The 16279-nt window shown below is 40.7% G+C and overlaps 1 protein-coding gene across 5 annotated transcripts in view; it reads right to left on the reverse strand.

Annotated features, from left to right (window-relative positions):
* SUDS3 (SDS3 homolog, SIN3A corepressor complex component) overlaps positions 1-16279 on the reverse strand; it is a 62140-nt gene that overhangs the window by 39541 nt on the left and 6320 nt on the right. The window contains exons 2-5 of one of the 5 annotated variants that reach the window (XM_040345673.1): positions 14198-14296; positions 13728-13797; positions 8115-8170; positions 1028-1090 (exon numbers count right to left, since the gene is read on the reverse strand). In XM_040345673.1, the coding sequence (XP_040201607.1) occupies positions 1028-1090; positions 8115-8170; positions 13728-13797; positions 14198-14296 (288 nt within the window). Of the gene's footprint in view, positions 1-1027; positions 1091-8114; positions 8171-13727; positions 13837-14197; positions 14297-16279 lie in introns of all 5 variants that reach the window. The other 4 variants (XM_040345690.1, XM_040345681.1, XM_040345700.1 and 1 more) reach the window with 4 other exon arrangements.

The following is a 16279-nucleotide window of genomic DNA, read 5'->3' on the forward strand; positions in this document are numbered from 1 at the left end:
GTTCAATCAGGTTCAAGCCTGAGCTCTGGCTGGGCCACTCATGGACATTCACAGAGTTGACCATCATGTTCTTGGTCACCTCCCTAAGGCCCTTCTCACCCGATCACTCAATTTGGTCGGGCGGCCCACTCTAGGAAGTGTCCTGGTAGTTCCAAGCTTTTTCCATTTACAGATGATGGAGTCCACTGTGCTCAAAGGAACCTTCAATAATGCAGACATTTTTCTGTACCCTTCCCCAGATCTATTTATTGATAAAATCCTGTCTCGGAAGTCTACAAATAATTCCTTGGACTTCATGGGTTTGGTTTGTGCTATGACATGCGCTGTTAACTACGGGACCTTATATAGACAGCTGTGTGACTTTCCAAATCATGTCCAATCAAAGGAATTTACCACATGTGGACTCCAAATCAAGTTGTACAAAAATCTCAAGGATGATCAATGGAAACAGGATAAACCTGAGCTCAATTTTGAGTGTCATGGCAAAGGTTGAGAATACTTATGTACATGTGATTTTTTTTTTTTTTTTTTTATTTGCAAAGATTTCAAACAAACTTCTTTCACGTTGTCATTATGGGGTATCGTTTGTAGCATTTTGAGAAGACGAGGATCTGGGCTGCTCTGTGCAAAACCATTGCACAGAGCAGGCAAATATAACATGTTTGTTATTGTTTAAGAAAAAATAAATTCAAATCTGACTGCGAAATTAGAAAAATACACAAAATAGGAGCATATGCAGAAAATCTGGTTGTTCACACACATAAAGCATAACCCGACTGTGCACATTACAATTTTTTTTATTGTAAAGTCACATTTTTCTATAAGGATAGCAAAATGGTTGCTTAATAAACAGTATCATTCTAAAATAGGTAAAAACTGCATGACACTATACAGAGAATATTTAAAGAGTTAAAACTTTGATGCATGTCTGGGAACAAGCAAACATGTATAATCTTATTACATTTTGTGATTAAGTCAAGCAGAAATTTCACTGCACTCAGATCATTATAACTAAGAATAGACATACTGTAATGTGTAACTTGGCCTTTTTCCTTTTTCACATCATTCGATTCTGTGCTAGTTTTCATCACTAGAAAAATAAATTAATTGAGCCTTGTATGACAACAGCTGTTTTACAGACATTTTTTACTGCCATTACCATTATATGAGAAATTACAGTTTTGAAGATTTCTGAACTATTTCAGCCTAACCCTCACACAATGCAGGACACTAGCAAATGAAATACAATTGTGCCATCCATTTTATTCTAGCAGTAACCTGTCATATTGCCACCTGATGTTGTATACAGTATATTCCATGAGTGTCCGCCTTTACCTGAACAAAAAAGTCATTCTAACAAACTACATGTATATGTAATATGCAAGAAAAGGCAAGGAAACCTCAGCCAAATACAATCCAAGTTATGAGGTAAAGATGAAGAAAGGAAATAAGGGAAGACAGAGAGAGTAAAAAATGGGATTGTGTTGGGCCATAGAAAGGACAGCGCCCACAACTGCTGATAATACACAAATATAACACATGAACACCGATTCCTCCCCTTCCTTGCAACTGAAGAGAATCTCTAAGGGTCCTTTCACACTAGCGGACCGTTCGTCCGCTCATTACAAGTCCGTTAACGGACTTGTAATGAATCCCTATGGGAACGCGTCCGTTAGCGGATGGAGCATCCGCTAGCGTCCGCGTCAGTCGGGATCCGCTTTTCCGAACGGAAGAAACTCTATTTTTCTTCCGTTCGGCGGAGCGGAACTGATGCAGACGGACAGACGGTCCGTCTGCATCAGGTTCCCCATACGGCAGAGCGGAGCAGAGACAGGGCGGTCCCTGCACTGTGTGCGGGGACCGCCCTATCCGCCGACAGCTGAGCGGGGACCCCCGCTGAGCCGACGGAGACACACGGAGCGGACCCGGAAACGGTCCGCTCCGTGTGAAAGAGCCCTTAGGGCCCTTTCACACGTACGGACCGTATGTCCGCATTTTCATCCGTCCGTTTGCGGATGAAAACGGGACATACTTGGGTCCCTATGTGATTACGGGTGTCAGCGCATGACCATCCACTGACGCCCGTAATTGTCCGCCTCCGCAAAGATCCGCATTTGCGGACGGAAGAAAACCCTATTTTTCTTCCGTCTGCCGGATCGGATGAACACGGACATACGGTCCGTGTTCATCCGATCCTCCATAGGGGAGAGCGGAGGAAAGACAGGGCGGTCCCTGCACAGTGTGCGGGGACCGCCCTGTCAGCTGCCAGCTCAGCGGGGATTTTACGGAGGATCCCCGCTGAGCTTTTGAGGACACACGGAGCGCATCATTACTGATCCGCCCGTGTGAAAGGGACCTTACACAGTTCAGTTTACCCAAAATATTGCATTTCTGTCCACCTATGGCTAAACTTACAAAGAACACAAGATGTTCCCTTTTGCCATCATGTACTGTACTGTTCATGAAAACGTTCCTAAATCCCCTTGCCGGAGCGTATTCACAGCACTTCACTTTTTCCACATTTTGTTAGGTTACAGCCTTATTGCAAAGATTTATTAAATTCATTATATTTTTTAAAATTCTGTGAAGTTTGTTTGAAATCTTTGCAAATTTATATATATATAAAAAAAAAAAAAAAAAAGACGAACAAAATAATATGTACATAAGTATTTACAGCCTTTGCTTAATACTTTGTTGAAGCACCTTTGGCACCAATTACAGCCTTAAGTAATTTGGAGTATGTATGATGCTACAAGCTTGGCATACCTATTTTTGGAAATTTTCTCCCATTCTTCTTTGCAGGACCTCTCAAGTTCCATCAGGTTGGATGGGAAGAGTCGGTGCACAGCCATTTTCATATCACTCCAGAGATGTTCAAATCAGGTTCAAGTCTGGGCTCTGGCTGGGCCACTCAAGGCCATTTACAGATTTGTCCCGTAGCCACTCCTTTGTTATCTTGGCTGTGTGCTTAGGGTCGTTGTCCTGTTGGAAGATAAACCTTTACCCCAGTCTGAGGTCCAGAGTGTTCTGGAGCAGGTTTCCATCAAAGATGTATTTTTACGGTGCTGTATTCATCTTCCCCTCAATCCAGACTAGTCTCCCAGTTCCTGCCGCTGAAAAACATCCTCACAGCATGATGCCGCCGCCATCATGCTTCACTGTAGGGATGGTATTGGACAGGTGATTCGCGGTGCCTGGTTTCCTCCAGACATGACTCTTGCCATTCAGATCAAAGAGTTCAATCTTTGTTTCATCAGACCAGAGAATTTTGTTTCTCGTAGTCAGAGTCCTTCAGATGCCCTTTGGCAAACTCCAGATGGGCTGTCAGGTGCCTTTTACTGGAGTGGCTTCTGTCTGGCAACTCTACCATACAGGTCAGATTGGTGGAGTGCTGCAGAGATGATCGTTCTGGAAGGTTCTCCTCTCTCCACAGAGAAACGCTGGAGCTCTGTCAGAGTGACCATTGGGTTCTTGGTCACCTCCCTGACTAAGGCCTTTCTTATCCACAAATCGCTCAGTTTGACCGGTCAGCCTGCTCTAGAAAGAGTTCTGGTGGGTTCTCCCCTCTGCATAGAGAAGTGCTGGAGCTTTGTCAGAGTCACCATCAAGTTCTTGGTCATCTCCGTAAGGCCCTTCTCCCTGATCGCTTAGTTTGGCCAGGCAGCCCGCTCTAGGAAGAGTGCCGTTGGTTCCAAATTTGTTCCCCATTTAAGGATTGAGGCCACTGTGCTCATTGGGACCTTCAATGCTGCAGAATTTTTTCTGTACCCTTCTTCAGATCTGTGCCTCAATACAATCCTGTCTCGGAGGTCTACAGTCCTTGGACTTCATGGCTTGGCTTGTGCTCCGACATGCGCTGTTAACTGTGGGACCTTATATAGAGGGGTGTGTGACTTTCCAAATGAAGTCCAATCAACTGAACTTACCACAGGTGGACTCCAATCAAGTTATAGAAACATCTTAAGGATGATTGGTGGAAACAGGATGCACCTGAGCTCAATTTTGAGTGTCATGGCAAAGGCTGTGAAAACTTACGTACATGTGATTTTTTTTTTGTTGTTTGATAAATTTGCAAAACGATTTCAAACAAACTTCTTTTACGTTGTCATTATCGGGTATTGTTTGTAGAATTGAGGAAAATAATGAATTTAATTAATTTTGGAATAAGGCTGCAACATAACAAAATGTGGAAGAAATGAAGCGCTGTGAATACTTTCTGGATGTACTGTATCGTAGTGACCACACGTCCTTTTTCTGAAATTTCATCCTAGCAGTATTGTGCTGTTAGTTTGGATGCAGGCAGTCCTTTGTTAAACGTGTATTTATAGTCAAAATTAAAATATATATTTCCACATTGAATTTGAATTATTTCTAGCCTAATCCTATTAAGCTGAATAATCTTGGACTTTGTTAAGATCCCCACATTACTGCCATGAATTCTGTGACATGTAATCACTATGTCCTGTGAGTAGGCACTGCTGGGTCACACAGAGCCTGCCATCTAAACTACATGAGGTGCTGAGAGGAAGAGAGTTTTTAGGAGTCAGTACAGGAACCACTGCTTACAGTCAGCAATGTACCATGGGATATGTAGTCCTTTAATCTGAACTCCAAGAAACCTGAACATTCTTCGTTAAATTGGCCTTACTCAAGACGGCCACAGCCAGAAATGCAAGGGGGTGTTTTTCAAAGTGATTTCTCAGCTTTGAGTATTAAAAATGAATTGAATATGTTTTTGGTTTGTGGTGCTCGGATACAGTGAAGATCCGCTTCAACTACTCATTTAGGCTAGGACAGGGATCTTCAAACTACGACCCTCCAGCTGTTGCGGAACTACACATCCCATGAGGCATTGTAAAACTCTGACATTCACAGATATGACTAGGCATGATGGGAATTGTAGTTCCTGAACAACTGGAGGGCCACAGTTAGAAGACCCCTGGTCTAGGAGATGGTAAAAGCAATTGTACCTACCCCATGCTCCATCAGTGAACTCTCCTTCAATGTCCTCAAGTGCAATGCAGGTCAATGGACTCTGCATTGTTCTTGGTGGCATCAGGTCCTTGCACCTCCAAAGCAAAGACTAGAAGATGCTGTGGGGACCTGTCTAGAGTGTCGAGGAGCCTGCAGGAATGGAGGATCAGTAGGTAAATCTACTTTTCCATTTCTATTTGAGCAGTTATCAACTTCCTGATCCTCTTGCATACTTCCTTCTCCCATGGAGTGCAGGTGCAGCCCCAATGCAAGGAAGTTTCAATCTTCCTGGAGCTCAGCTTTAAAAATCAAAAAGTAAAATGCAGAGGAGAAGCTGCAAAGCATGCAGAGAATCCAGGAAGTTGTGGAAAGATATGGCCAGCAGACAGACAGAACTCACGACATGAAAGGAGACTTTTCAAGTAATCTTATATTAGATTGTCAAATTTAACTACTGTATTATTACAATGCTGAAGTTATAAAATTAACCACTTCCCTACCGGCTCATTGTAAAATGACGCCAGCAGGGACCCTCTCTCGATCCGGGTGGACGTCATATGACGTCCTGTGTTCCCGGCAATCTAGGGCGCGCGCCCGCGGCAACGCTCATGACGCGGCGCGGGTGCCCGTGATTCCCAACAGGCACCCGCGATTGCCGGTAATCACGGCAGAAGTGTGTAAACACACAGATCCACCTCCTGTCAGCGGTGAGGAGACCAATGTGTGTTCCCCGTACAGAGGAACCCACATCGGTCTCCTCCCCTTGTGAGTCCCCTACAGTTAGAACACACCTTAGGGAACATATTAACCCCTTCAGCGCACCCTAGTGGTTAACCCCTTCCCTGCCAGTCACATTTACACAGTAATCAATGCATATTTATAGCATTAATCCCTGTATAAATGTGAATGGTCCCAAAAAGTGTCCGATGTGTTCGGCGCAATGTTACGGTCACAAAAAAAAAAAAAAAAAACGCAAATCGCCGCCAATACTAGTAAAAAAATGAATAACATAAAAATGCCATAAATCTATCACCTATTTTGTAGACGCCATAACTTTTGCGCAAACCAATCAATATACGATTATTGCGATTTTTTTTTACCAAAAATATGTAGATTACGTATCGGCCTAAACTGAGAATTTTTTTTTTTTTTTTTTTTTTTTTTTAAATTGTGATATTTATTAAATAAAAAAAGTAAAAAAGTGTTTTTTTTTTTTAAATTGTCGCTCTTTTGTTTATAGCGCAAAAAATAAAAACCGCAGAGATGATCAAATAACACCAAACAAAAGCTCTATTTGTGGGGGGGGGGGGGGGGGACACAGATTTAGTTTGGTACAGTGTTGCATGAAAACGCAATTGTCATTCAAAGTGCAACAGCGCTGAAAACTAAAAATTGGTCTGAGCAGGAAGGGGGTGAAAATGCCCTGTATGGAAGGGGTTAAAGTGTATTCTGTGACCAAAAAATTCCTTTTAAGTCGTGACACAATCCACCGTGCAGATGGATAAGGACACGATCGATTTTTTATTTTATTATTTGGTGTGAAAAATCTGCAAGTCAAATAAATCCTATAGTGTCCTGTGGTGTTAAAAAAAAAAATCAGTTTTACAGTTTTTGCATTGCTCAATCTGTCATCTATTAGTACCCCTAGATCCTTCTCCAGCCTTGATTTTCCCAGCTGTTTTTCCCCTGGTGAATATTTTTCATTTATGTTTTTTGACCCCAAGTGCATTACTTTACTTTGAAATTCCTTTTAAGTCGTGACACAATCCACCGCGCAGTTGGATAAGGATGCAATCGATTTTTTTTTTTTGTGCGTAAAATCTGCAAGTCAGTCACATAAATCCTATGGTATTTAAAGTTTTTCATCATCCTTGTAGGATGCCAATAACTGTACTTTGGGTTTGATATTCTAACTGCTCAGAAATAAAAATCACTGAACGTACCAGAGAAACCACAATAAAGTATAAAAGTCTACTACTAGGACACAGATCAAACACGGGGCATGTGTAATGCAGAACGAAACATCACAGATAGGCCCCAGTAAATTACCCGTGGCAACTTCTAAGAACACATAACAAATGCATACAGTTAGCTGCTGATAATGTAGACAGCAGAGATTTTACCCCGAAATATTTCTAGCCTGTGCTTGCTATGAACTGAGTAGTGAACCTAATAGACAACATGTATCTGTCTCTGTCTCTAAAGGTCCATACACACGATCGGATTTTACGATGGGAATTGTGTGATGACAGGCTGTTGTCGGAAAATCCGACCGTTTGTATGCTCCATCGGACAATTGTTGTCGGAATTTCCGAATGATCGTCCTTTTTATTTTTACATGCTAGTCTCCATATTGAAAAGTTCGAAAATTCTCGTACGACAGAATAAAAATTTGAAAGCTGATGTAATGTATTTGTATTGTATTTTCGGATGAAAAGTGTACTGATTAAACAAAAACCACACGATCTGGTATCGTAAGAGAACATTTTCGTGTTTGTCTGTTCAGAAAATTTCAGACGAAAGCTGTACTAACCTTTAGATTATTGTACGGTCGCTACGAAAGTGGTATTTTTTGTTCGATAGTCTGATCATGTGTACGGGGCTTAACAGTGCAAGGAACAGTTATGGTTCAGTAACCTACAGAAGCTCATTGTTCTCTAAACTGATCTAAAAATTTTCAACAACAAATGTGTGTTGTTGGATTATCCAATCGTGTGTACAGAAGTCAGTTGGAAAAAAATCCAAAGTACAAACACGCATGCTTGGAAGCAATGCTAACCATAACACGACATTAGAAGAAGTTGCCCAAAGGGTGGCGCTAAAGAGCTGAAAAACCACGTAGTTTCGTGTTTGTAGGTCGAAAATTCTTTGCCGTTTGTATGCAAGACAAGTTCATGGCCAACACCCTTCGGACAAAAGTCCTACGCTTTGTCCGATGGAAATCTGATCGTGTGTATGAAGCTTTAGGCTGACCGATCAGCACTACATGGCTACTGGTATAAATTACCATAGAAGTTGAATCATACCAACACAGCTACTGAAACAGAAATCAATGGCTGTCATGTAGTATGAAGAACTGAGAAGCACAAATGTCTTCGTTTTCTTAAATGCCAAACGAAAGCTTTGAAAACATGTCTTACCTTCTTGAAGTTGCAGCAGCTGTCTTTTGAGAGAAGCCAATTTGTCTTGATACATTCTAAAAAGACACAATATGGTCAAAGTCAAACAGAGGATACATTTTGATGTAGCTATATTTCAGAAACAAAGTGTAAACTATAGCTTGGTCTTTTTTTTGCTTTTCTAACAGATGAATACATGGGCCAACTAGTACTTACAAAACTGTACTTTAAGATGTATATCTAATGCCGCGTACACACGATCATTTTTCGGGTTGCAAAAAAAAAGAAGTTTTTTTTTTTTAATGTCATTAAAAACGATCGTGTGTGGGCTCCAGAGCATTTTTCGGGTTCTGAAAAACGGGCAAAAAACAATTTCGAACATGCTCGATTTTTTAACTACGTTTTTAACGTTGTCGTTTTTCGGGTTGTAAAAAATGGTGGTGTGTGGGCTTTAACGACGTGAAAAATCCGCGCATGCTCAGAAGCAAGTTATGAGACGGGTGCGCTCGTTCTGGTAAAACTAGCGTTCGTAATGGAGTAAGCACATTCATCACGCTGTAAGACATAAAACACGAATCGTCTTTTGCCAACACAAAATCAGAAAAAGCAGCCCAAAGGGTGGTGTCATCCGAATGGAAGTTCGCCTTTATAGTGCCGTTGTAAGTGTTGTACGTCACCGCGCTTTGCTAGAGCATTTTTTTTTTCACAATTGTGTTTAGGCAAGGCCGTTTTAATGATCAAGTTGGAAAAAACTTTGTTTTTTCTAGAGCCTGAAAAACATTTTTTTTTTTACAACCCGAAAAATGATCGTGTACGCGGCATAAGAGTCTTTTAAAAATATCCATACTCCCAGCAGCCACCACCAATTGTGGGAGAGAGTTCCACATCATCATTGCCCCAACTGCGAAGAACCCCCTATGCAGTTTAAGGTTAAACTGCTTCTCCTCCAGTCTGATTGTGAGCCCCAGTGTGCTTTTACAATCCCTATGACTGAATTATTTTATTTCCTATGCTGGGATCCCCAGTAAGATATTTGCAGATCGCTATCATGTCCCCTCTCATGCGTCTCATCTCCAGTGAGAATAAATTTAGTGTTTGCAGTTGTTCCCAGTAATTGAGGTCCTCCAGTGCCCTATTAGTTTTGTTGCCCTTCTTTGGGCTCTCGCCAGCACCAGCACATCCCTTCTGATGACTGGTGACCAGAACTGGACAGAATACTCCAGATGAGGCCGAACCAGAGTTTTATAAAGTGGCAGGATTTTAGTTTTGTCCCTGAACTATATCTCTGTTTATGCATACTAATATTCTGCCAGCTTTGTAAACTGCATGTTATCGCTCAATCTGTCATCTATTAGTACTCCTAGATCCTTCTCCATCCTTGAATTTCCCAGCTGTTCTCCCCCTGGTGAATATTTTTCATTTATGTTTTTTGACTCCAAGTGCATTACTTTACTTTTCTCCACATTAAACCTAATTTGCCATTTGTCTGCCCACACCTTTCTTTTATGCAGGTCATTCTGCAAAATTTTCTAATGAGAGTTTATTACTCATCTTTGTTTCATCCGCAAAAACAAAGATAGAACTAGTTATCCCATACTCTATATCCTTTATGAATATGAGCTTTGGGATACTTACCACTCCAGACCAGTTAGAGTACATTTTTTATCACTACCCTTTGGACCCGTCCCTGTAACCAGTTCCCTACCCAAGCACACACCCCATGGTCCAAGCCTGCAAACTTGATACACCACATCCACAGGCCTCCCCCTATCTAGATGGCAGCTCACTTCTTCATAGAATGTTAGCACATCGGTCTGGCAGGAACGTCCTCTCATAAACCCATGCGGATTATTTCTCTCTTTATTTTTTATTACAAGTACTTATACAGCATCATCATTTTACACAGTGCTTTACACACACACACACTTGTAAATGTCAGGTCTAGGCTTTGCCCAACAGACAAGGAAGAAAAATATTAACCTTTGTCTTTTTACACACAATAAACCATAGTCAAAATCTGGAGACTACTTTGACCTTTTTGGAGGTAAAGCATACTCCATACTTACCGTAACTTCAACTCCCAACAGCTAAATTTTGATGCTCCTCGATATACATTTTGCACTATATTCTACATCTCAATTGGGACTACCATAGATATTCCCTCTGCCCTCACCCAACCAACCACACTGCTCACACTTACATCTACTCACTGGTGGCACCCGTTTTCTGTATTTATAGTTGATTGTGTGCATATTTTACTTCCCCATTTAACCCATTGTATTTGACACCCCATCTGTCATATAATGCATAACTCCTATTGCCTTGTTTTTTCAGAGTATAGTAAACAGACAAATTGCACTCATGTACAATAAAGAAAAAAATTTGGGGTTAAGTTTTTTAACTACTCCAATGCCAAAAACACTGTTAGGTGGCCCACCCTCTAACCATACACATATAGCAAAAAAAAAAAAGGGGGGGGGGGGGAAGGGTGCACTTGGGGAAAAGCCCAGCAGGAGCATCCAATCGGTTAATTAGGCAGACACGGCTTGTTTTAGTAGTATGAAAAAAAACTTGTATTTATTGAAGAAATTAATTAAGATACCAATGCTCTTATTATGCACAATGCCTCAACAGTAACACCCTTAAGTCAAAGGATTGCCACTCACTATTTTTTTTTTATCTGCAAGTTAGGACTGCATTGAGGCCAATAGTGAATTTACTCCATATTCAGATTCCTTATAATAATAGCATCTTGTTTCGGTGCATCTCGGCAGTGTGTGTAGTCCCGGGGCACATAGGATATACAGATGTTAATGCTATATATAAGGAATTTTACTCAACACTCTTTATGGCTATTGCATATACAACTGTACCCCATTAGCTTCCAACGCGATTCGGATCTGTGTGTTGCGACTTTGTTTTTAATATTGGTGAAGGGTATTACTGTGTTGATACATTGTGTATAATAAGAGCATTTGTCTCTTTTTTGTATATTCAATTAATTTCTTCAATAAAATACAAGTTTTTTTTCATACTACCAAAACAAGCTGTGTCTGCCTAATTAACCGCTTGGATACACCTGCTGGGCTCTTCCCGTTTCATCCCCTTTTTTGCTAAATTGCACTGATGGGGATTCAACTATACAATGGAGTACACCAAGCCCCCGTTCACACCGGTGCGACTTGTCATGCGACTTGTCAGTTCCAAATCGCATGACAAGTTGTACCCCAAGAAGTTAGATGGATTTTTATTCTCAATTCCAGACGCCCTTTGGGGCTAAATTTTGAGTGGGACGTGTCCCACTTTTATTAGATGAATTTAGCATTTCCACACAATTCAATACACCTTTTGTCTGGATTTCCCTGGTGATATTTCCCTCCGGTCATCCGGAATATATCATTACAATATGGGTAGTGCATTTTTCCACACAGGGATTGGCCATGCAGGAGATTTTTAGGCTACAGGTTCTTCTCATATATAGCCTCCATTATAGGTCAGAATTACTATCCCAATAGTGTGAGACTTTTTGAAACTTTGGGAATGCCGAAGCAATTCTTTGTCCTCCCATTTGTTATTATTATTTTTTTCACATGTTTTCGTGCCGTTTTCATAACCCAATATAAATAATTAATGGAAGATAGACGACAGTGGAGCCGAAAAAGAGTTCTGCCCTTGATGCATACCACGTGTTATTTCTGGTTTGTGGATCATATCTCAAAAAGTCTCTTGGAACAAATACAATATCAATAACCTTTTTTGTAAAGTACTATGAGATATATAAATGCCTTAAAATGGCACTCAAACCAGAATGACAGCGTATAGCACATAGTATCATAATCACATATATACTATTTTTAATCAAACACCATATTTTTATACTTTCTATTTTGTGTTTTACTTACATATATTAAATGTTGCAATTTTAAATAAGCTCTATACTTGATATCTACTAATGATCATTTAGACTATTAACACGAGTCGATTGCACCAATTTTTTATTTTACAACATTCTATGTCACAATATATAAACACCTTTTAAAAATGTTTATTTTCACTATATTGGTTATGACACATATGTGTTTTTACACATGGGGGGCCAGATTCTCGTACAATTGCGGCGGCGCAACATAACCCGTTTACGTTACACTGTCGCAAGTTTTCAGTATAAGTGCCTGATCCACAAAGCATTTGCCTGTAAACTTGCGGCGGTGTATCGTAAAAACATCCGGCGCAAGCCCGCCCAATTCAAATGGGGCGTCTACCATTTAAATTAGGCGCGCTCCCGCACCGGATGTACTGCGCATGCTCAGTTTAGAAATTCCCGCCGTGATTTGCGCAATGTGACGTAATTTTTTAGAACAGCGACGTGCGTAGCGTCCATTCGTATTCCCGGACGTCTTACGCCAAAACAAAAAAAAAAATTTGAAATTCGACCCGGGAACGACGGCCATAATTTAACATGGCTCGACTAAAGTTAAGCCATGTTAAAGCAGGTGTAACTTTGCGACGGGAAAAAATTACTAGCGACGACGTAACGAACACAAAAACAGTCGTGGATCGCCGTAAATGCTCATTAGCATACCCGACGCAGGAAAACGACGCAAACTCCACCCAGCGGCGGCCGAAGTATTACATCCTAAGATCCGACAGTGTAAGTCAATTACCTGTCGGATCTTAGGGCTATCTATGCGGAACTGATTCTATGAATCAGCCGCATAGATAGGACATGAGATACAACGGTGTATCAGGAGATACGCCGTCAAATCTGTTCTGTGAATCTGGCCCGGGGTCCCTTTCTGTCTTGTATATATGTTTTTTATTTCACATACGATAGTACCCCATGTGTGACACATCAAGGGTTTTAAAGTGTTCTTTTGACTTTTTGATTAATGATCACCTGCGGGTTGATGGTGAAACGCCCCACTCACCTTCTTCCCCTCCTCTATTTAAACAGTTTTTTGTCACTGCTCACTAGCTACGACTAAGCATCGAAAGATGTGAAACATGTCAGCCACCCTTTTCCTTTTGTCCACCTTTTTGACTGCACTGTTTTTGGTTGTTTTGTGTTTTTGAATTTTTTTTTGCTGAATAAAGAAATTTTTTAAAGGAGTGCGTCAGGAATTTTCTCTATCTAATGCACCTGTGCACAGCCAGCACCCTTTTTGGTCCAGTGGGACGGAAACATAGCAGAGGAATCAGCAGTTTTCAGAGCAGTATTTTCTTTTACAAGTTGTACCCCATAGCCAGCAATGGAACCGTTCAGAATGCAACCACTCACGTTGCAGTATTATGAAAAAGGTTCCTGCACTAATTTTTAACCGATTTCACTGCGACTTGCATGAAATTCTGTTAAATGAAATCGCAAGCCGCAATGAAATCAGCAGTGCAAATCGTACCGATGTGCGGCCTAGAAATTATGCTGAAGGACTACTTGCTGTTCTGAAAGATGCTGTGTCATCAAACATCACATAAGCAAATCACAGTATATTTCTCCTTCGGACACTTTCCCCATAATGCATATACTGCATAAATACATACAGTCTACATCTAATGCATCACTTCATACATGCATCCTTCAGTGTTCGTCCAATCCAAAAAAAAGGGGTGACATATTACTTAGAGTCCATTACTTACTGTTCTTTCATTTCCACATAGTCCACATTGTCATGCTTTGCCAGATCAGTCTCACTGGCATCTTCAGTGTCTTCACAGGACACAAATGAAAAAAAAATGTAATTAGTCACTGCAAAACAAGATATAAATCAATAGGCATTTAGAATTGCACATCATGTTTCTTTTGTTAATTATCACATCTTAAAAAACACATTAAATGCACATACAGTTGTGCTCAAAAGTTTACATACCCTGGCAGAATTTATAATTTCTTGGCCATTTTTCAGAGAATATGAATGATAACACAAAAACTTCTTTTACTCATGGTTAATGTTTAGCTGAAGCCATGTATTATCAATCAACAGTGTTTCCTCTCTTTAAATTATAATCAGAACAGAAACTACCCTAATGATCCTGATCAAAAGTTTACATACCCTGGTGATTTTGGCATAAAGGGGTTTGAATGGCTATTAAAAGGTAACCATCCTCACCTGTCAACTGTTTGCTTGTATTGTGTGCAAGGTCAATGCGTTCCTGGACTGACAGACCCTTGCATCTTTCATCCAGTGCTGCACTGACGTTTCTGGATTCTGAGTCATGGGGAAAGCAAAAGAATTGTCAAATGATCTGCAGGAAAAGGTAGTTGAACTGTATAAAACAGAAAAGGGATATAAAAAGATATCCAAAGAATTGAGAATGCCAATCAGCAGTGTTCAAACTCTAATCTAGAAGTGGAAAATTAGGGGTTCTGTTGAAACAAAACCACAGATTTGAATCACAACTACCAGGAAGATTATTCAGGATGCAAAGAAAAACCAACAAATACCTTCAGGTGAAATACAGGACTCTCTGAAAACATGTGGTGTGGCTGTTTCAAGATGCACAATAAGGAGGCAATTGAAGAAAGGTGGACTGCATGATCGAGTCACCAGAAGAAAGCCATTACCACACAAATGGTGAAACAATAGTGCAGCGCTAATAAATATTGTGATCAATAATTATAATGACACAAATAATGAATATGCACAAAAATGTATATATGTGAAGTCCGTGTGAGAACCGAAGTCTCAAAACTGGTGATGCCGAGTGGGTCAATAGATCACACCAATAGGTGAATACATTCAAAGTCCAACAAAAAGTGATGAGTGGATATAACATTGAGTATACAGTTGCCTGAAGGGATCACCAAGGCAAAAACTTGAAAAGGTAAGTAAAATAGGTACTCTTATCGGAAGGTGTGGACTCAACTGTTTGTGATAACAGCAAGTCTTAAAGGCGTAGTGGTCTCAGCGGACCCGAATCTCTGCATAGACGGCCTCCCCGGACGGCGATGGTTGTATGAATCCGATGAGACGAATACGACTTCCATCTGCCTTTGTTGACGGCTCGCTAAGCCGTAACGCGTCGGGTCCGCTTTACAGCATCCCATACTGCTTTTATTACTATTCACGTGATCCTATTTTATGTTTTTGTTCATTTAAAATAAAACCTGTCACGGTTTAATTTGACCTGCACTATTTGGAGCACCTTTTTATTTTTTTCTTCTATTTTTTGCCCATTGAGCCCACTGGGGCTTTTAACATGCCCTGCATTGGAAGTCGCATCCGTCCGGTTTCTGTGATTGGTGGTATTCGTCTCATCGAATTCATACAACCATCGCTGTCTGGGGAGGCCGTCTATGCAGAGATTCAGGTCCGCTGAGACCACTAAGCCTTTAAGACTTGCAGTTACCACAAACAGTTGAGTCCACACCTTCCAGTAAGAGTACCTATTTAACTTACCTTTTCAAGTTGATGCCTTGGTGATCCCTTCAGGCAACTGTATACTCAACGTTGTTATATCCACTCATCACTTTTTGTTGGACTTTGAATGTATTCACCTATTGGTGTGATCTATTGACCCACTCAGCATCCCCAGTTTTGAGACTTAGGTTCTCACACGGACTTCACATATATACATTTTTGTGCATATTCATTATTTGTGTCATTATAATAATTATTGATCACAATATTTATTAGCGCTGCACTATTGTTTCACCATTTCTTTTACACTTTGTTTGTTTGTGTGCTGGCAGCTTTTTCACGTATACTTTTGGTTTAGCACAGTTTTTTCCTCTTATTACCACACAAATGCCACAAAGACAAGCCTCAAACCTTCTGGCACAAAGTCATTTGGAGTGATAAGACCAACAAGGCCTATGATAAAAAGGTACACCATTCCTACTGTGAAACACAGAGGTGGATCGCTGATGTTTTGGGGATGTGTGAACTACAAAATGCACAGGAAATTTGGTGAAAATTGATGGCAAGATGAATGCAGTATGTTATCAAAAAACACTGGAGGAACATTTGCATTCATCAGCCAAGAAGTTGCGCATGGGACGTACTTGGACATTCCAACATGACAATGATCCAAAACACAAGGCCAAGTTGACCTGTCATTGGCTACAGCAGAATAAAGGGAAGGTTCTGGAGTGGCCATCTCAGTCTCTTAACCTCAATATCATTGAACTACTTCTGGGGAGATCTCATATGTGCAGTTCATGCAAGACAACCCAAGAATTTACAGGAACT

Source organism: Rana temporaria, chromosome 1 (assembly GCF_905171775.1).
Source record: "Rana temporaria chromosome 1, aRanTem1.1, whole genome shotgun sequence".
In the NCBI taxonomy this organism is placed as follows: domain Eukaryota; kingdom Metazoa; phylum Chordata; class Amphibia; order Anura; family Ranidae; genus Rana; species Rana temporaria.